This window comes from Gymnoscopelus microlampas (genome assembly GCF_963454915.1).
Source record: "Gymnoscopelus microlampas genome assembly, chromosome: 8".
NCBI lineage: Eukaryota > Metazoa > Chordata > Actinopteri > Myctophiformes > Myctophidae > Gymnoscopelus > Gymnoscopelus microlampas.
In genome coordinates, this window is record NC_139945.1 from 46,669,584 (window position 1) to 46,691,367 (window position 21,784).

Here is a 21,784-nt window from a genome sequence, read left to right on the forward strand (position 1 = left end):
TAGGGAGTAGTCTGTACTGTACTTAGTAGCATGGGTCTAAGTTGAGCTGGAGTTTGTGCTGAGGACTGAAATGTGTTTGTAACAGTGTGTGGAAGTTGGAGAGAAGATGACTTCCTCCTATGGTTAGGTTTGTTTGTTATATTTGTTTATCAATTATTTGAAGGTCGTGTTATCAATAAAACAACTATCCATATCTTATTTTCATATTTTATTATCTGGAGCACTTTATATGTTAATAATAATAATAATAATAATAATAATAATAATAATACATCAGACTTATATAGCGCTTTTCTAGTACCCAAAGTCGCTTCCTATGAACAAATCTGTTAAAAACATTAAGCTACATCTCTGCATAAACGTTTGTGCACATAGCTGGGGAAATAAACCGTTGTACACATTACTGTAGTTGTACCTGAGACAGTTTAACAAATCCTGATTAAAGTGGTCCTTCTATTAGAGACTACAGGATGCTAGTTCTTCTCAGGGTCAGAGCCGAATTCTTCCTCTCCACCTTGGTCACGGTCAGACACACCTGGCTCATCCTCGAGTCATGTACTCGAGTCATGTCCTGCCCAACACTCTTCTTCCTTCTGAGGCCCAGCTGGGCACGGAAGTCCTTGCAGAAGATGAAATAGATGAGCGGATCCAGGCAGATGTTCAGAATCGACAGCATGAGGCTGAACTCCTTCAGGTAGAAGAAACTCTGACCCAAGCTACACCTATGAGACAGGAAAGCATAGGGGAGGCGCACAAGATGGTACGGAACAAAGCACACACAGAACACGGCCACCAGAACCAGCATGTTCCTCCGACACCGGGACAACTTCTTACAACGCCTTAGCGTCCCCAAGGACGACGCTCCACCTCCACCTTCTGCTCCTCCACCTCCTGGCTGAGTTCTCTGTGCCAACGTCAGTCTCTGCACGGTGCCATGGTAGAAGTAGATGAGAGAGACCAGAACAGAGATGAAGATGACCGCTGAGAAACTGTAAACAGAACAGAACAGAGTAGTAGAGTAGAAAAGGTTTGACTGAAGACTGGCTTTAGGCTCACTCACAGAACTGGTTGATGTACCTGTGGAGGATTTTATACAGCAGGCTCAGCTGAGGGGTGTGCAGAGCATCACAGCTCACCGCTTCCGGCATGAGAGTCAAGTTGACAAGTCGTGAGGTCAGGAGGGAATGATGTACATGTAGGGAGATGTATACTCCCATTGGAGTAAGGAGAGAAATCCAGGTGACCATGGAGATGACTCGTGCAATACAAACCTTCTGCAGGGGATTTGATGCCGAAGGCTGGACAATCTTCAGATACCTAGTGGTCAGAATGAATCAAGGTTTTATTATATGTGCTATTAATATGAGTCAGTGTGTTTATATATGTTATTAATATGAATGAGCATATTATTATGTCCTATTAATGAGTTAGTGTGTTATTATATGTTATTAAGTGAGTTAGTGCGTTGAATGGCCATCTTCTCTCAATATGCTGTTTGAATTCTAGTTTCAGAAAATCTCATTCTACTGTCTTTTAACAGATAATCTTCATAGTGGGTATAGGTCTTGAGGGCAGAAAACAAATAGTGGATGTAAATGGCACCATGTCCACCCTGCAACCACTAACAGGTGAGAACCACCGATCCGACCAATATGTCTGAGTCATTGTGTATGTTCATGATAATGACATAAAAGGAGGTGGGGGTGCTTTTAGGTAACCCTAACTCTAATAGGGATGCTAAAACTTTCAGGACTGTTGGTAAAGTATTCCACTGTGTTGTGGCTGCATAATAGAATGCAGTACCCTTAAGGCTTCAACTTTGGGGGGACACGGTCAGAGGAACTCCCTCTGGTGGAGTATCTATGACTCATAGTGCTCAAGTGCTCAAGGTGAGTATCCCCTACTCTGGAGAAGTAGTTCGACAAGTACTTGGGAACTGCTCATTTTAGTATCTTGAAAACAAAGCCCATCGAGAGCTGGGAAATAATTTCTTCCCCCTTTAGCCATCCTAGCCTAATGAAGTCTGGGCCCCAGACTCTGGTGTTAGGTGAGACCTGGGAAGCAAGTTGAGAAGCAATTTCACAAGCTTACTACCAAGCAATCACTTCAGTGTATTCATTCAGTGTCTTGCCCAAGGGACAGTTGGAGACAGAACCCTTCGATTGACAAGGTATCAACTCTACCAACCTACAATTACAGCTCAATCTGTCATCCAGTACCTGTTAGCTGCGATGTATCCCATAAACAGGATGCTGACATAAATGTTGAGGTAGAAGGTAGAGGCTCCGATGGTGCAGTAGATGATTCTAATGGTGATGTTGTGCCTGTAGGCATAGTTGGAGATGCGGAGCGGCAGACACAGACAGAGGAGGAAGTCTGCGATCGCAAGGTTCTTCAGATAGACCATCACACTGCTGGAGGACGACTGGCGTTGAGCATGACAGAAATATGCCTTCAGGGTAAAACCATTCAGGACCAAGCCAACCTAATAGACAGATAAGCAGAAAATGTCAGATAAATAGATTTCTAATAATTCAAAATGCTTCCCAACATGTGTACTGACTGAACAAATTCCTTGATGTGGACAATGAAACACAAAAACCATAATGAGGTAAAGAACATCTTCTGGTCGTATGAGTACAATATTAAATTCTAGATCAGCAGCAGTATGGAGTGATTGTTAGTGATTTTTAGTTCATTGATGAGGAACTCACCAGGAAAACCAGACCACACAGCAACATAAAGAATGGATGGGCTGAGGAGTCAATCACAGCACAGGAGGCTGTCTGGTTTGTGTAGGACTGGTTGAAAGACATGTTGGCTCCCCCCACAGCTATATATAATTATATGAGAAAGAAAGAGGGAGAGACAGTGAGATATATTTATACCATAATGTGTGTATATATTGTACAGCATTCTGTCCCGTGACTTCATAGGAAGGAACCGCACACTCCCATTAGGAAAAACTAAATCTCACGATCGACTTACTTATACATGACACGTTATTGCACTTCGTAAGGTACTGCCGAAAGCAGCTGACAAAGCACAATGGCCTGTACCCTTTCTTGACCGGACCAACACCTCCCACTCTAGAGTAGGCCAGAAAATGTCACCCTCCTGCTCTCTTTCTGCATTTCCTGTCTCTCTCTCACTTTCGCTTTTGAAATAAAGCAGAAATGCCCGCCACATCCTAAATATGAAGATACTGTATATTACAAGCTGTTACCAGCTTGGTGTTATTGCACTGACAACACGTCGCTTCGTGATGCGTCAATCAGTGTGTTCGGTTTCGGTACCCACTGTATTGGCCATGTTATTGTAGCCTGGGATCCAGACTGATTCACTTCGTTCAGCGGATATTTTTTTCTCACTTTGCTAATCTAAGTGAGAAAAAAAAGTGTGCTAAATGCAACAAATCAGTCTGGATTCCAGGTTAGTGTTGTGGTTGAAATTAACTTCCTCTCTCCCCCTCTCTTTCTTCCACTCTCTATCGCTCTTTCTCTCCCTCTCCCTCTCTCCTCTCACTCTCGCTCTCTCTCTCGTTGATCGAGCTCTTGTCTGTCACCACACAGCAGTAATCATTGCCTATGCTGATTCATGCTGACCTAAACCGTTGCCTAACCACGCCGATTTGATGTTGGGAATGTCCAGTCCATATACAGTATGAGCATAATTGTACAGACAGACCCACAGTCAGACAACTTGAACCTTATACATTTACAAGCACAAACTGGGACAACTGGAGTCATAAAATCTACTTTCTTGGTATTAGTAAAGACTCAAGGAGCAACCGTGTTTTGAAGAAACTGAAGTTGTCTGATCACATTTTTTTGTGTGAGACCTGTAAACACGCCCTTACAGTTGTCAACTGAAATGCATGGACATGTTTTTCCAAATCCTGCTTAGTCATAAGTAATTGAATCTTCTAAATATTTGCAAGGTGATACTAGGGTGAGTTTGTAATTTGAGGTTTTGAAATTAAGGTCTGAGTCCATGACTACATCAATATTAATGGCTTTGGGTTGTGGTTTATTATAACATTACCGATTGGAGCTGAGTGAGCAATAACCTGAAGCAAGCCGAACCAAAATAAGTTTTACTCTTACTGTATGTACCTGTACACAAGATGTAACAATAAAGTACAACCTTGAACCTTGAACCTTGAAAACCTTTAATCGTTTTTCTTTGGCTCCAAAACAATTACAGTACGTCAGTTTTGTCTTACTCTTTGTTTAAAAGAACAAAAGTATGGCACATTCAATCACTGATTTGTTTAATGCCTTTACCCAGTGCTTGTATTGGAACATAATAGTCTCAAATAATAATGTTGACATGAAGTCCAAATCAAATCAAATCAAACCCATATGAAAAATGAAAAATAGATGGAAGTCAATATAGAAAAAAATCTTAATTATGGTCATCATCAATAACACTGTAGTATCACAACTCACCTGTCAATCAGTCACTGATGAGTGTGTTCTGTATCTTCCTTCTAGGTAAAGCAGACTTTCCTTCCTTTGAACTTCTTCAACTTTGACTGTATTATCACATGACAATTTTACAGGCATAAAATATTTTTTTTGTACAAGCTCCCAAAGTTAAGCAGTTTAAAGAAAAGAGTCTTATAAGGGTGGAGAATAATGAAAGAGACAAGGGAAACAAAATCATCTAACAAGAAGACACAATCAAGTCATTATAAAATGCCAAATGAAGCAGCTGTGATTGCACCTGAAATCTGTCTATATGTAGTCCATGTCTGTCCACAACTTCCCCATACTCTGGTACAGGAAGAAAAATGAGTGCAATGTGGTGTGTGTGTGTGCACACGCGCACGCACGCACGCACGCACGGGCACACACACACACACACACACACACACACACACACACACACACACACACACACACACACACACACACACACACACACACACACACACACACACACACACACACACACACACACACACACACACACACACACACACACACACATGCAAACAACTCCATGCATGTACATTTATTAAGCCAGTAGCTTAATCTGACAAACAACATACATTTCTTATTTACTTCTTACTACAAAACTACTATTTAATAGCCATAGTTTAGCTAAAATAATGAAGGATGCTCTTTAAATTAAACCTAGTCAGTGGTTATGGCAGGCAGACACATAACCAACAATCTAAAACTTGTACTAGGCATCTTAGATTACTTGGAACTGAAGACAGATGCATTTATTATTTATTTATAGTGGAATAACATATTTAACAACTTTTTAACACCTGTTGGTCATGGTTAATGTCAAGGAAATTATGAACTAACAAAATTAAGTAAGAGTCATTCAAAATGATGCACCAAGGCCATCTTGTTAAAACCTACTTTAATATAAGATTGATTGATATTGAAACTAGCTGTAGTTTTTGTAGAAATAAGGATAAAACTTCACTGGAAATGTGCAGTATCTTACTGTATATGAGGCCTTGTAGTTGCAGTGTCTACCCTGAGATTAGGAGGTCGGGGTTCAATTCCCCGGACGGGTCATACCCAAGCAAGGTTATAGTTAACGAAAACAAAAATTGAAAACACATTTTTGTTAACTTAACTACATAAAAACGAGAATAAAAAAAAAGAAACGATAACTACCTGAAACTTTACTGTGTGTTTACAAAACTAACTAAAACAAACTGAAATTATTGACAAAATGCCCTTAGTTTTCGTTTGTTTGTAAGGTTTTTGGGATGATATGAATATATTGATTTCGCTGCACCAAATGTATAAATAAATGCTAACTTTTGTTAAGGTTTTATTACACAATACTTACCTTTTCAATCTTGCACCTGACAAATAACCCAAAGTGTAAAAAAACTAAAACCAACACAAAAACTAATCTAAATGAACTAAAACTAAACTAAAATAAAAAAATCCAAAGCTATTATAACCATGTACCGAAGACTATCAAAACGGGACCCAATGCCTCCCTGTTGGCACTCAAAAAAAAGTGAGTTTTGTATAATGGGTACAAGAATGGGGGCACTGGAGCTAGTGAGAAAGGGCTCTGATTCACAGTCACACAGAAAACTGGGTCAAAACATTGATCACAATCCAAATACAAAACACTGGTCTGAGAAATGTATTTGAAATACAAATACATATTTTTAGCAAATCATATATTGATTGCCAAATATTAAATGAATTGCCTATGTCAGAATGTCAAAGAATAAATTGATCATACAGTAGCAAAGTGTTTTTCATGGTGTTTGGAGCAGGCAACCAAAATGTTTACCACTGTGTATGAGAGAGCAGGCCAGGGTTTTCACTTGTAGTTTTCTTTCAGTGATCCAGCACTCCAAATGCAGAGGGAATGCAAGGTTCATAACCCAAAACAAACACATAACACGTGCACTCGTATTTCAATAAATGTAAACATCCTTATTTGTGGTGAATGGCCTGAATAATTTGCACTGTTTACCCTATCTGAATAGCTTTAATATGTGAGCATAATAAAGAATAGTAGAATAATAAATTACAATCCAAAAAAACTAAACATCTCTGTGCTTTATTGTCACAAATTGCACTGTTCTAACATATGAATCTGTCATTCATAATTATTGATGTAATTCACATGTAGCCTACTTAAACCCTCTATTCTCAGTGAAAAACGGACCTACATTTCTTTGACACATTTTTCTGTCAACACCAAATATCTTTGCCAAAAATAGCCGATCTACAAGTTCACAACACGTCGCAGCGCAACACATTGTAAGCTTGTAGATCGGCTATTCTTTTTTTTTAAAGGAATGGCCGGAAATGGCCGGAAGTGCTGCATGGGGTTGCGACTAGCTGGCTCAACTTGTCACGCATGTCTGCCCGTACCTAGACTGACACCAGGACACTGACCAGGATACTGACACCAGGATACTGACCACAATACTGACACCAGCATACTGACACTAGGATACTGAGCAGGATACTGACACCAGGATACTGACCAGTATATTGACACCAGGATAGCATATCATATAGCATCACAAATAATCTAATATTAATATATTATATATTAATATTAAGCTTGTCTGACTATTTATGGGTTATGCAATCATGTAGTTATCATAAAATTAAACTATCTTATCTTTAATATAAGGGAATATCCACGAGGATTCATTTACTAGTTGAGGCAAAGTGATATGAAGTCTGTCTTAAGAACCGCCCTACTCTGCCTCTCATTTGTGGTTGAATTTGTTCTGAGGTTTCTATTATTATTTATTCCACTGTATAAACTTAAATGTTTAAAACTAGAGGCCGCTAGATTTTTCATTGTTGGAAAATCAGAGTCATTCAAGACGATCGTATGATGCAGTATAAATTAGGTTTAAGATTGGTGGATCAAACCCAGGCGGCAGTAAAGTGTAGAACACAAAGTGCATGACCCCAGTCATTACACATGCATCCCTTACTCTTTAACACAGTCTCTAACACAGTATTCAGTTTGGAAACGCCTGCTTGCATGTGCACTGTGCATGCTCCTGACTGTGCTACAATGGTATCTATGTCCATCTACTCAGCTGTCTCTGTTCCTGTGTCAGCCTCAGGCTGCTCTCTGCAGCTGAACAGTCCTCTGAGTGTCTGTCTGAAGGGCGTCCAGAGGCAGAAGTACAGCAGGGGGTCCAGGCATAGATGCAGCACGGCCAGCAGAAGTGTCCACTCCTTGGCCAAGAACAGACGCCTCTTGGTGGGACAGTCTCTGATGACTGTGTTGGTCTGGGCCATGGTGTACGGCGTGCGGATTACGTGGTACGGTAAAAAGCCCACCACGAAGGACACTGACAGGGTTGCAATGTGGGCCGTGGCACGCCTGGTAGCTCTCCAGTCTTTTGGTCTGTTCTTGCATCCTAGGAGCCGCTTCAGAGCCAGGCCGGCGGAGAGAAGCACGACGGCAAAGGAGTTGAGGAAGAGAGCCATGCAGAGGAAGACGGCCAACGTGTGCCAATGGAGTCCAACGCCATGTTTCAGTGATGAGCAGCTCAGGAACTGCTGAGACTGGAAGCAGGACGCAGGAAGATTGAAGGACAATCACAACCAATTCAAAAGGAATCAATTCAAATCTGTCAGTTCCACAAGGCAAGTAAATTGGCACACAATGCTAGTCATTTGACTTTGTACTTCTCTGTCCCTCTGTCTCTCTGTCTGTCTCTGTCTGTCTCTGTCTGTCTCTGTCTGTCTGTCTGTCTGTCTGTCTGTCTCTCTCTCTCTCTCTCTCTCTCTCACGCACGCACGCACGCACGCACGCACGCACGCACGCACGCACGCACGCACACACACACACACACACACACACACACACACACACACACACACACGTCTTGATTATGATTTCATGTTTTAATATAATTCTGAGATGTTGTAGTAGTTGTAATAGTTCTGTAATGCTGGTCATTTTACCTGTACATGTTGAATGGGCAGAGCCATGTTAGGCACCATAATGAGCAGCAGCATGATCCAGACCATAACAGACAGCAGTTTGGAGGAACCCACCTGGACCTGGCAGGACGGAGCCTTCGGAGACACCTGCAGACCAACAATACCATCAAAGCGTTGGCTGGTCTAGAATACATTTCCTGAATGTTTCTGATGCTGAACCTGGAGACCAAAGACCCATACCATCTAAGCCACTCTGTACCTGCAGGTAGCGGTCGATGGTGATGAAGGTGAGGAAGATGATAGAAGCATAGAGACTGATGTAGATGAGCACAGCACTGGCCTGACAATGAAACACCATGAGACCCCAGGGAGCCACACCCAGGTCCTTAATGATCTTAAAGGGCAGGGCCATAGTCAGCAGCAGGTCTGAGACCAGCAGGTTGACCAGGTACACATAGATGCTCTTCTAAAAAGGGATTTATCAAACCAGAGGGATTTATTAGCTAAAAGAATAGCATGTGACACTACTACTGTATTGTACAGTAAAGATGAAAAACATGTTGATATCTGATCTAAAACATGACATTCCGTACCTCGCTGCCACAGCTGTGGATGAGGGCCCATAGAGACAGCAGGTTACCAGCCAGACTGCTGATGAAGATGAGAATGTAGAGAACGATGAAGGGCCCCATCTGGTCATTAACAATGCACTCCTCCTTCTCACCTCCTCCTCCAGTGGAGTTGAAGAGAGAAGACATTATCAACAACCTCCTCCACCTGGAAATGAAAATGGCGTTGCCTTTATTACTCAGCGACCAGAAAGTCTACTAGCCAGAGTGTCTAGGCTACTAGCCACAGTCTACTTGACAGTATTTCTACTAGCCATATAGAGTCTACCAGTCTATAGTCTACTAGCCACTTGCCAGAGTGTTTACTAGCCACAGTCTACTTGACAGTATTTCTATAGCCATAGAGTCTACCAGTCTATAGTCTACTAGCCACTTTCCAGTGTTTACTAGCCACAGTCTACTTGACACAATTTCTACGAGCCATAGATACCAGTCTAAATGCTAGAGTCTACTAGACACTTGTCAGAGTACTAGCCACAGGCTAGTTCAATAAAATAAAATTGATGAGTCACCAAATTTGTATTCACAATTTTACCAGCCAACTTACAACTGACATAAAAGAGAGGTAAAGGTACAGAAAATAACAACAATATGAATATGAAAGTATATTAAATGACCATGAGTATAAGAAGGTGTATACTGCTCAATGCTTAATGTAATAACATGCACATTGTTCAAGATTTGAACAAAGTGTGAAGAGGATTGTTTCACTTAAAAATGACGTAGAAGTGAAACCACCTGTGGTGTGTGATGGCCAGCTGGGGGTAGTTGGATGGTCAGTTGTAGATGGGCGGTTGGATTATCAGATGGAGGTGAATGGTTGGATGGTCAGTTGGAGTTGCATGGTGTGTATTCTGGTGTTGACAGACAAACCGTGCTGGAACAAATGAAAACACAACAAACCCTCACTTCATGTTTCACTCATTTTCTAGTTGATCGATTGATCAATTGGTCTGTCACTAGGTTGTTGGGTCAGTCAATTATTTTATTTATCTAATTAATTGATGAACTCTGGTGGAAGATGTACTTTTAAGAGCTTAGGCTAAATGCATGACATCGTTGTCAGGCAGAAACCTTGTATGTCCATATTCAAACTTTATATTTTTTTGTAAATGAATGTCCATCAAGATGGACAGAGCTCATTGTGAGCTTGTAATTTCGGCAATTTCAAGTTATAAAAAAACGTTTAAAAATAATATTAAAAAAGGAATGGTTTTGGACATACAATGTTTTCACCCGACATCAACGATATGTAAAATGTAACCTTGAACATACTCCTCTCAAATGGTTCTACGTTTTCATCAACCATGTCTGTAGATTAGGCTGCTCTCAGCAGGGAAACATGTGGAGGAAACACAACTTTATACTAAGATAAGAATGTCTCTGATGTCGTATCGCCTTCCTGTTTGATATATTTAGACGTAAAGGAAACTCTCTTCGATTTTACTGAAACAGGATTAATAACAAATAATACCTTGCATCCAGTCTGATGTATAGACTACTTACTGTCTGAATTAATTTTGTGTCTAATATTAACAGTCTACTCTCTAGGATAGACTTTATTTTCCAGATGGGAAATTTGTTACGGACACATACAGAATCTGCCGTTAAAATACTACAAAGACCACATAGTGCATACATGCAGTACATATGTACATAACAGTAGTCGATGCAATAGCGTGCAGTATTACATAACAACATATGACTCTACATAAAGTCATAATAGAAAATGACAGTTAAATACATTAAAATATAAGCACCATTACAGAATATCTGAATGAATGTGGTGTACAATTTATAGTCTAATGTCTGAATGGATGTTGTGTCTACAAATAGTCTACTGATGTTGTGCAATATTGTGTTGTATTATGTGAGTACTGCATATTTATGTAAATTCCTTATATGAACTTTATTCTGGTAATGACGTGCTTCTGACTCAGACTCTCCTAGTGAAAGAAATAAGAGCCAGCGAGAGTTTTCTTTACAACATATCGTCTCTGTCGGGGGGGAAACCTCATATCTCCAAAACTTACTTACTTACTTACTTTTCAGGATTCAAATTTAAAAACATAAAATGTAGCAGATCTACAAACGCGCCATGTTTTGAGCTTGGAGATCTGCTACTTTTGATGCTTTTGTGTGACACTGTAGTGTACTGTAGTGTAGTATGTAGTAGGGCATTAATTTAGGAAAAAAGTTAGAATATGTAAATAAGAAGTTTCTGCCCGACAACAACGATATACTGTACAATGTCTGAGCACGGGAGGAAGCACAGTTTAACAGGATGTGGTCGTATAGGGGACTCTGGTCTCTAGTCTATGAACTGAATACCAAGGACCTCAATGGAAACAAGACCGCAAGGACTTTTTTGGATGGACCTGTAGGATAAAGTATTATAAATGTAATTGTGATGTTTACATTTTTTGCCTAATAAAATATTCAATCAATTCAATCAAAAACTCTACTACATAATTCACCACTTTACAGTCTATGGTTCAGCACAGCTCTCAAACATACACACACACAACCAAATGGCAAATGTTTTTGAATTGATACATTCATAATTTTGGACACGTCTGTTCACTCTGTTGACAAACAATATAGGTAAGCCCAGTGTTTGGATGCGGAAGGTTAAAACAGATTAAAACAACATGTGTCCGTCCATAAGGTGCCATGTGCCTTTGAGCAAGGCAGTGGACTGTGCTGTCGGGCAGAAACCTCTTATCTCCATATTCTAACTTTTTGTGTTTTTTTTCCTAAATCAATGCCATACTTGATCATACTACAGCGTTACACAAAAGCATCAAAAGTAGCAGATCTGCAAGCTCGAAACACGTATCAAAAGTAACTGTTTTGGACATAATATGTATCATATTTTGAGGTTTCCACCCTGGTGACTCCTGGTGGTTCATGTAGCAGTTTAATCAGAGACTCACTCAGACATGTCACATGGGACACCAAGTCTGAGTTTTAGGTTTAAAAGACTGGGTTTAGGTTCACAGGATCAGAGTGGATAACTGTATGTCCTACTGTACCTGTGTATTATTTTGTACAGCAGGCTCATCTGAGGGCTGTGAAGAGCATCGCAGCTCACAGCTCCCGGTAAGTGGGTCATGGGTCGTGAGGTCAGGAGGAACATGGTGATGTAGGCTCCCATTGGAACCAGGAGAGCAATCCAGGTGACCACGGAGATGACACGTGCAACGCGGACCTTATGCAGGGGATTTGATACCAAAGGCCGGACAATCTTCAGATACCTGGTGGTCAGAATGAGTCAGTGGGTTATCATATGAGTGTGTTATGTGTTTTTTAATGAGTCAGTAATTAATGTAATTAATTTGAGTCGGTGGTTATTATGTGTAATTGATTAGTCTGCATGTTTTATATGTGTTATTAATAGGATTCAGCATTTTATTAATTGTTATAAAATGAGCCAGTGTATTATTATCATTAGTCAGCATATTATGTGTTATTGGATGCGGAAGGTTAAAACAGATTAAAACAACATGTGTCCGTCCATAAGGTGCCATGTGCCTTTGAGCAAGGCAGTGGACTGTGCTGTCGGGCAGAAACCTCTTATCTCCATATTCTAACTTTTTGTGTTTTTTTTCCTAAATCAATGCCATACTTGATCATACTACAGCGTTACACAAAAGCATCAAAAGTAGCAGATCTGCAAGCTCGAAACACGTATCAAAAGTAACTGTTTTGGACATAATATGTATCATATTTTGAGGTTTCCACCCCACAGAGACGTTATATTAGATAAAGGAGCAACAGTTTACCCAGACAGCACCATGTGATCCTAGACAAAGACATCATCTTACATCATCTGTGGTTCCTCTGTGGAAGTATTTCATAGACCCTCATGAGTCCACTTGAACCTGCAGAGCTGTTTCATTTCATTGCTTGTGTTTGGGGTTCATGGTGGTGAGACTGATAGAATCACACCTTCCACCATCTTCCTGGTTCACAGTGTGTTGCTGTCGTCAATCAAACCTCAACTTTCTGCTGCCAGTCAATGACTCAAACAAACCAACAGCCCTGCTTCCTCTCTGATAGGGTGCTTTTTCTATACAATTTTAGGCGGACATACAGGAAGCTGAGGGCAGAGGTTCAAATAGTAATTTTCTTGAAGGAGAATTGTGTTTGTATTAGTTATTTGTTTAGGCAATGAGTTCAATCCTAACAGAAGATTTGTTCTTGGTCTAGGTGCTACCAGATAACCTGAACTGGCTTATCTAGTCATATGGATACGTTGATTTAAATTCTTACGTATACTATCTGGTCAAATAAATACTAAACATTTCTGAAAAAAAGTAAGAATACAGGAAATGTATCCATTTTCAACAGTAAGCCATGACAGATTTCTGTGCATTTATATAATTAGCTGAAGAGCTAATCTGGCAGCCTTGTTTTGAGCTGTTTGTAATTTTTGTACAGTATCTTTCTCTGTAGCAGATGACCAAATGACTGGGCAGTACTACTTAAGGTGTGACAAGACAGCTTGAGTTACCTCTTCAGAGCATTTCATCTTATACTTGCACTCCCTTGTGTCTCTCAACAGCATCTATCATCTTATATTCAGTTTCTCCCCATCTCCCACTGGATTCCCTCTGGGTACATTTTGCTTTCTCTTTATTTTGTAATAATTATAATGTAAACACTGATCTAATCTACACAAAGGGACGACAGAGGCATGTCTCTAAGGAAGCTCATTCTTTTTAATGTGGACAGAGTCTGATGACTAAAGAAAAAGAGGTCAACAATCATATTGAGGAAATAATAAACATCTCAGTTGAGGAAATTGAGAACTTGCTAAATGCATGAGCATATATGTATGTTTAGTAGCATGGGTCTAAGTTGAGCTGGGGTTTGTGCTGTGGACGGAAATGCTGTGCTTGCAACTACAATTTGTGGAAGTTAGAGGGAAGATGGCTTCCTCCTATGGTTAGCTTTGTCTGTACGTTTGTTTGTCCATTATTTGAGGGTGCAGTTATGTTCTCATGGTTGTCATGCCATCAGTACAACACAGGCATATTTCATTGTATCTTTGTGATGAAAATATTGTATAAACTTTAAAAGCTTCAGCTTAAAAAGTTTGTTAAAGTCATATAATTAATATCCTATTTACAAAATGAACATTCATCCAGTTATTTTCACGTGTTTTTGTTATGGCAGACGTCTGTTCTGGTCAACATTGAGTTGTGCATGAACGTTTGTGCACATGAGTCAACAGGGAAAATAAGCATGCTCCATTCCCTGAGACAGTTTAACACGTCCTGATTAATGTGGTCCTTCTATCAGAGGCTACACAGGACACTGGCTCATCTTAGTTTCAGGGCGAAGATCTTACTCTCGACCTTCATCATGGTCAGACTTCCTCTCCACTTTTGTCATGGTCATGCTTGTCCTCTCGCCAGTGACTACTCGGCTTGTGTCCTGTGAGTCTTGGGAACCCCTCTTCTTCCTGCTGAGGCTCAGCCGGGCACGGAAGTCCTTGCAGAAGATGAAATAGATGAGCGGATCCAGGCAGATGTTCAGAATTGACAGCATGAGGCTGAACTCCTTCAGGTAGAAGAAACTCTGACCCAAGCTACACCTACGAGACAGGAAGGCATAGGGGAGGCGCACAAGGTGGTACGGAACGAAGCACACACAGAACACGGCCACCAGAACCAGCATGTTCCTCCGACACCGGGACAACTTCTTACATCGCCTTAACGTCCCAGAGGACGACGCTCCACCTCCACCTTCTGCTCCTCCACCTCCTGGCTGAGTTCTCTGTGCCAACGCCAGTCTGTGCACGGTGCCATAGTAGAAGTAGATGAGAGCGACCAGAACAGAGATGAAGATGACCGCTGAGAAACTGTAAACAGAACAGAATAGAATTGACAAACTATCTGTGAAAATGTACCTGGATTCACTGTTGGGAATACATAATGAACATTCAAAAACAATAAGACAACACATGTTCACCATAACCTCACGGACATTTTCTACTAAAAGAAACACTGGGCAAGCAGACTCCTGGTGGTTCATGTAGCAGTTTAATCAGAGACTCACTCAGACATGTCACATGGGACACCAAGTCTGAGTTTTAGGTTTAAAAGACTGGGTTTAGGTTCACAGGATCAGAGTGGATAACTGTATGTCCTACTGTACCTGTGTATTATTTTGTACAGCAGGCTCATCTGAGGGCTGTGAAGAGCATCGCAGCTCACAGCTCCCGGTAAGTGGGTCATGGGTCGTGAGGTCAGGAGGAACATGGTGATGTAGGCTCCCATTGGAACCAGGAGAGCAATCCAGGTGACCACGGAGATGACACGTGCAACGCGGACCTTATGCAGGGGATTTGATACCAAAGGCCGGACAATCTTCAGATACCTGGTGGTCAGAATGAGTCAGTGGGTTATCATATGAGTGTGTTATGTGTTTTTTAATGAGTCAGTAATTAATGTAATTAATTTGAGTCGGTGGTTATTATGTGTAATTGATTAGTCTGCATGTTTTATATGTGTTATTAATAGGATTCAGCATTTTATTAATTGTTATAAAATGAGCCAGTGTATTATTATCATTAGTCAGCATATTATGTGTTATTAATATGATATCTATATGTGTTACATGTTATTAAATGAGTTGGTATTAATAGCCTTCTTTTCTGAGGAAAAAACTTGTCACAATTCATATAGGTTCTATTCAATACCATTAATTGGGTTTGTCAAACCCTGCTCTTGTGTTGTTACTGAATGCTCCCCTATTAAATGTAACCTACTGTTGTAGGTTAAATCCAGTTTTATCCCATTCATTGAATTTAGATGTCACCCGACGTATCAGCAGGACGGTGTAGATCTCTGATCGTCTTGCTGCATGAGACTAGTGTCTTCAGTACAGTACAGTATCAATTCTACCAGCTAACAGCCCAATCTGTCATCCAGTACCTGTTGGCAGCGATGTATCCCATGAACAGGATGCTGATATACATGTTGAGGTAGAAGGTAGAGGCTCCGATGGTGCAGTAGATGATTCTAATGGTGATGTTGTGGCTGCAAGCGTAGTTGAGGATGCGAAGCGGCAAACAAAGACAGAGGAGGAAGTCTGCGATCGTAAGGTTCTTCAGATAGACCATCACACCGCTGGAGGACGCCTGGCGTTCAGCATGACAGAAATATACCTTCAGGGTAAAACCATTCAGGACCAAGCCAACCTAATAATAGACAGATAGACAAGCAGAAAATGTCAGATAAATATGGTAGATTTCCAGTCGGTAACATGTGTACTGACTGAACAGACTTCTTGATGTGGAAAAAACACAATTAAAACCATAATGAGGTAAAGAACATCTTCTGGTTGAATAAGTACATGAGTGCAATATTAGATCCTCAGAAGCAGTATGAAGTGATTATTAATAATAATTATTATTATTGTTGTTGTTAATTGCTGAGGAACTCACCAGGAACACCAGACCACACACCAACATGAAGAAGGGATGGGCTGAGGTGTCAATCACAGCACAGGAGTCTGTCTGGTTTGTGTTGGAAAACAGGAAGGGGGTCGTGTTGGCTCCTCCCACACCCACAAGGTGGGCCATGATTCTGGATTACCTACACTACAGTATACATTCTTTTCATTTAAATACTGTAGCGATATACAGTACATGTTTGTGTGTTTTTAAATATCATTGTCATAACTATGAATATTTGAGCCCTATTTTGTGTGTCTTAATTGCCAGGTCTTATGTCTTAACTTAAGACCTGGAGGCGTGGCCAATGTTGTTTGAATAGCGAAACAGCATTGGCCACGCCTCCAGGTCTGAACTTAAGACCTGATAATTAAGATGCACAAAATAGGGCCCAATATCTCACAATTCTGACTTTATATGCCAGAATTCTTTCTTGCATTTTCGACCATATGATTTCTTTCCCCTCAAAAATGTGTAATCACAGTAATCACAAGAATCAAAACACATTGCAGACAGTGTAAGTTTTATTCAGTAGCAGGGATGGCCATCCAAACATTTAACAGTCTGAACTACAGTAAAGTCATTTTAAGTTACAATGAGACGGATTTGTTGGTTGCAGTCCCTCCTCCTGACTCAGCAATACCAATAGCGCACACCTGCTGACCAGAAATTGACACAGAAATGTTCCAAACGAATAAAAATAAGAAAATGCAGGCAGAGGGCAGGTCTCTAAGACATCACCACACACTTATAGTGGGTCATAAATGATTAATGGAGAGCGGTTGGTTGTATTAGTCCATACATAGTTTTTCTTTTCTTTTTTAGGAAAACCCTACTCGTTAAGCTAGACTGGAATGTAAACATTTAGGATATTTTGCAATACATTTGACAATGTATTCAGTCTTTTAACATGGTAATAATGACCACAACTGTACATTCAATGTTGAGTATGACATGTTGTTGCACCTAGATTAAAGTGTAAGACATGCACATCCGATACCCAGAATTGGGTTGGTGCTGGGCGAGTCGAAATATTACAAAGAGTAAAAATGTTAAATTGAAATTGCTTGCACACTGAGCCCATCAGTGTGCAAACTATTTATTTTTAATTTTTACTATTACTATTATTGCAGACAGGTTTTTTTGCACCCACTGAATGCCTAGTGATATTTTATCAGTTTGTCATACCTCCCTGGAACCCTCCTGATACATCATTTTCAATTTCAGTTAAGCCTGCTAGTTCCATAAACACATCAAATAATATTTCTTTATCTATCATGAAATCAAAACTCTATTACTGGACTCCTCCTATGAGATTTTTTGAAAATATCCTACCTATCTATTTAGAAAATAGATTATGGTCATTGTTAAAAAACATTGGTTGTCAGATGTGACAATATGATTTATCACAACTCACCTGTCAGTCAGTCAATGATGATGTGTGTAATTATCTCCCTTCTAGATGAAGCAGGTTTTCCTTCCTTTGAAGCAGATGTCATTGCATCTGACGGAAGTAAAGTCTGTCCCTCAGCAGGTATATGTTTGTGTGCACTTGAAAGACTGTTCTCTATGTCTGTCCACCACTTCCCTGCTAGCCTGTGGTACTGCAAGAGAAACAAACACACACACACACACACACACACACACACACACACACACACACACACACACACACACACACACACACACACACACACACACACACACACACACACACACACACACACACACACACACACACACACAAACAAACCACATACACGTATGTATGCACATTTATTACAGCAGAACCTACACACACAGCACATTACACAAACCACATTTAAAGGCATAGTATGTAACTTTACCGTGCGTGATGTCATAAAAAAAATAGATAAATACACATTTTAGCCATCATTTCCCTGTATAATAGCATGTACTGTATCAGTCACTGGAGTAGTGTGGTGCCGTTTACCTGCAGAAAAACATTGCCCTCTTGCTGTATTTTGGTGTTTTCACTGTTTGTTTTGGTTGAGGGCAGTGTGTTTTTATGCAGGTAAACATATACTATGCCTTTAAAGAGGCCTTGCTCAACAATAAATGTATTATTTTTCAGAAGACCGAGTGCCTGTACCTTGAAAGACTCTATGTCTGTCCACAACTTCCCCCTGCTATACTGTGGTACTGCAAGAGAAACACACGCACGCACGCACGCACGCACGCACGCATTTTGTTCACGTTAAGTAGTTTCAGAGAAAACGGAATGGACCAAAAACAAGTGACTTGGCAATACAAAATGACAACATATGGACCATGGTCATTACAAAACACCAGTGGTGTGGTCAAGGGTATCTGAAAAGCCATATACCCACTTCTTTTTCAGTGGGCATTTTGTATACTCACTAGTGTGCACAGTAATACGTTTTTCTGTTACAATTTGAACTTCTTTTTGCAATACCCATTTCATGCACCATAATTTAACAAGCAACCTGCAGCAAGTGACACAGGCTGACACAATGTTATAGCTTGATAGATGACAAATTGACAAGGCTGCTAATAGCATATGTATATAGGACTTATGTAATAGCCTTGAACCTCAAACTTCCTTATCTCAGGGCAGCACTCTGACCACAAGGCCATGGAGCTGGTTATTTGGCACTTAACCAGAAGTATGATGATGATGATGATGATGATATACTTTTCTTTTTTTTTAAAACACATTGCGGCCCAGTCATTTTAATATCTCTTTTTGGATGTTTCTGTGCTGCACAGTGAAAATGTGAGTGCACCTTTTTCAAACTGACTGGTTTTCCAATCATACTGTGACATATACATAATACTGTACCTCAAGACACCTATACAATACTTCTGTCATGATATAGACTATAATGAGAAATGCCCCTGTGGTATTGAAAATCAAAGATTTTGCTTCAAAAAAATGTTCTTTGTTTATTTTGTTGTATGTGAATAAATGCAAATGTTCCATTATAAAAAGGTCAATAAAGTAATGATGTTTACGTGAGCAGTGGCTGAACTCTGCTTGGTTGGTCACAGAAATTCAGTGCAACGATAGTTCATGTAGACGCGGAAGGCAGAATGTTTATGTACTTCATTCACACTCCCCGGACCCCCCCCCCATTTGCTATCAGTTATACAGTCGTACTCCTTTAAGTCAGTATGTTCAACCTCTTGTCATTCTCATTTGCTTCAAGCTAATTACTGACGCCCTCATACCCACAGTTCAACTCGGGCGGTTCATTTAAGCAGCCTCTGTTCTCTGTTCAGTCTATGTGCTTCGTTGTCTAAGCGGTGTGTACAGCTGCTTGTTTTCAAATTCCCTCCACCTCCCCGGCCTCCTCCCCGTGGCATCTAGTTATTATTGTTATAGGTTGATTCTGTCTTGTACTGTGGTTCTATGATTCTGTGTATTGTACTGTGTTCTATGGATTGTACTGTGATTGTGGTTGTTTAATTATGCATTGAAGGTTCAATGTTATGTAAAACTGTATTTTATGCTCTGCTCTGGGGATTTGTGATTGAAGATCTGTGACATGTTTGCACAGGAATCTGTATATCACATGAGCAGAGTCACACCGCCAAACGTGAATGCAATATGGGTTATGGTAATATGGTAATGGTTTAATAAATGGTAAATGGTTCATTAACGGTCTGGTTATTTCTGAGCTGAAGTGTCTAAATGAACGATGCATTCTTTCAATCAAAACATTTCAACTGTTTCTTCAGTGTGGAATTTATGAAGCAAACATTAGCCGCAGCTAAGCAAACAAGTGACCTAGCGAACAGTACTGGCCCATAAAGCATGATATTGTTATTATTATGTTCATATCCATTTATCCAGTTATGTAGATTTGACCATAACCTGGTTTGACTGAAACATGGCAAGCACTGCCTGCAGGGCAGAGTTAGGAAGGATTTGTTTATATATTAATATAAAAGACAGAGCAATGCAATTTTCGTCCTGAAAAAGTCAGTGCATAGACTGAATGGCCACAGTATAAGCTTCTCATCTCCATCCATGATATAGTAGAGAGAGAGAGAGAGAGAGAACTCTGTACAACAACTGTACGGTGTTGGTATGTTATGATGAGAGGAGTAAAACTTGTGAATGTTTAATTTACAAAAAAAGGCAAGTTTATTGGTCACATATCATACAGATGTTTCAAGGTGCAAAAGGCATTTAAAGACTTGAATAGGCATACAAAGAGAAATAAATAAATGGGACTCAAACTGACAAATCATATCCCACAGAACGATTGGGACTATCCACAATTATGGGACTTGAACGCAATGAAACAGATTATAATTGGAAATATAGCTGCAAGCAGCGATAATACGGGGCCAGTGAATAGAGAGAGAGAGAGAGAGAGAGACATGGAAACGGAATAGATTGAAGAGAGAGAGAGTGACATGGAAACAATAGATTGATGAGAGAGAGAGATGGAAACATAATGGTTTGATTGGACATCTCAACCTACTGCCATTAACAGGATTCGAACTCTCAACCTTCAGACTAATAGGCTGCAACACTACCTATAGTGCTATAGCTTTGTCCAGGCTGATATTGTCTGTTGAAGATCATAAACTCTTTCATGAACCAAGCCCCTGTTTCACTAACACTAAGATCACTCATTCACAAACCATTTACCAATGAAGAAATTGTACATCTCCTCAGAACCAAAACTAGTGAAAGTAGCCGATCTACAAGCTCACAAACCATGAAAAGTTGTGAGATTGTAGATCAGCTATTTTCAGAATGAAGTATGTCATACGTTGAAAAAACGTACTCTCAAATAAGCATTTCAGGTTATCTTTACCATTTGCACATGTATTCATTGATACAGTCATGTTGTTTGCAATTCAACTTAAATTAAGTCTGCATCAAGTGAGGCTTGAACTGGCAACCTTGAGATTGTGAGGCATTCATTTAAGGGAGACGCCATTGGCCCAACAGACAAGTAACTGTGAAAAAGGAGATCACACAGATGATACAGTTTCACGCAAATAGCTGAAAAATCCTGGGTTTAAGTGTTTTTCAAACTGCTCAAAATTGCGGACAATCTAAGGGCGGAGCTTACTGGTCAAAGCGATAGATGTGTTCCTCATGAGTCAAGGCACAAGTGTAAGCAAGTTTCACGACTTTCGGCCAAACGAGGCATGACTTTTGCCTGTTTAAAGTTTGCATTTTCAAAAAATTGCTATAGCGCCCCCCTTTGGCCAATTGGAGTGAGATTGGTTTCAGTGATATTTGGAATGACTCTCTACATTACTGCAAC

The 21,784-nt window shown here is 40.2% G+C and overlaps 2 protein-coding genes across 4 annotated transcripts; both read right to left on the reverse strand.

Annotated features, from left to right (window-relative positions):
- Positions 1 to 320: 320 nt before the first annotated feature.
- Positions 321 to 18,094, reverse strand: LOC311050609 (uncharacterized protein). The gene is made up of 11 exons (XM_084064695.1): positions 17,929 to 18,094; positions 16,503 to 16,658; positions 15,991 to 16,256; positions 15,212 to 15,433; positions 14,403 to 14,915; positions 12,082 to 12,303; positions 11,295 to 11,299; positions 2,715 to 2,833; positions 2,220 to 2,485; positions 1,078 to 1,317; positions 321 to 989 (listed from the first exon to the last, which is right to left on the reverse strand). The coding sequence occupies exons 2-11, from the start codon at positions 16,638 to 16,640 to the stop codon at positions 464 to 466; spliced, it is 2,517 nt and encodes an 838-aa protein (XP_083920821.1). The 5' UTR covers positions 16,641 to 16,658; positions 17,929 to 18,094; the 3' UTR covers positions 321 to 463.
- On the reverse strand, positions 5,576 to 13,052 carry gpr171 (G protein-coupled receptor 171). 3 transcript variants are annotated; one of them, XM_084065093.1, is made up of 6 exons: positions 12,874 to 13,052; positions 9,782 to 9,923; positions 9,011 to 9,194; positions 8,677 to 8,883; positions 8,439 to 8,564; positions 5,576 to 8,036 (listed from the first exon to the last, which is right to left on the reverse strand). In XM_084065093.1, exons 3-6 carry the CDS (start codon positions 9,173 to 9,175, stop codon positions 7,554 to 7,556), a joined length of 981 nt encoding a protein of 326 aa, XP_083921219.1. In that variant the 5' UTR covers positions 9,176 to 9,194; positions 9,782 to 9,923; positions 12,874 to 13,052; the 3' UTR covers positions 5,576 to 7,553. The 3 variants fall into 3 exon arrangements, with proteins under 3 accessions (XP_083921219.1, XP_083921220.1, XP_083921221.1); XM_084065094.1 differs by having other exon boundaries at positions 12,832 to 13,052; XM_084065095.1 differs by lacking the exons at positions 9,782 to 9,923; positions 12,874 to 13,052 and having other exon boundaries at positions 9,011 to 9,356.
- Positions 18,095 to 21,784: the final 3,690 nt, after the last annotated feature.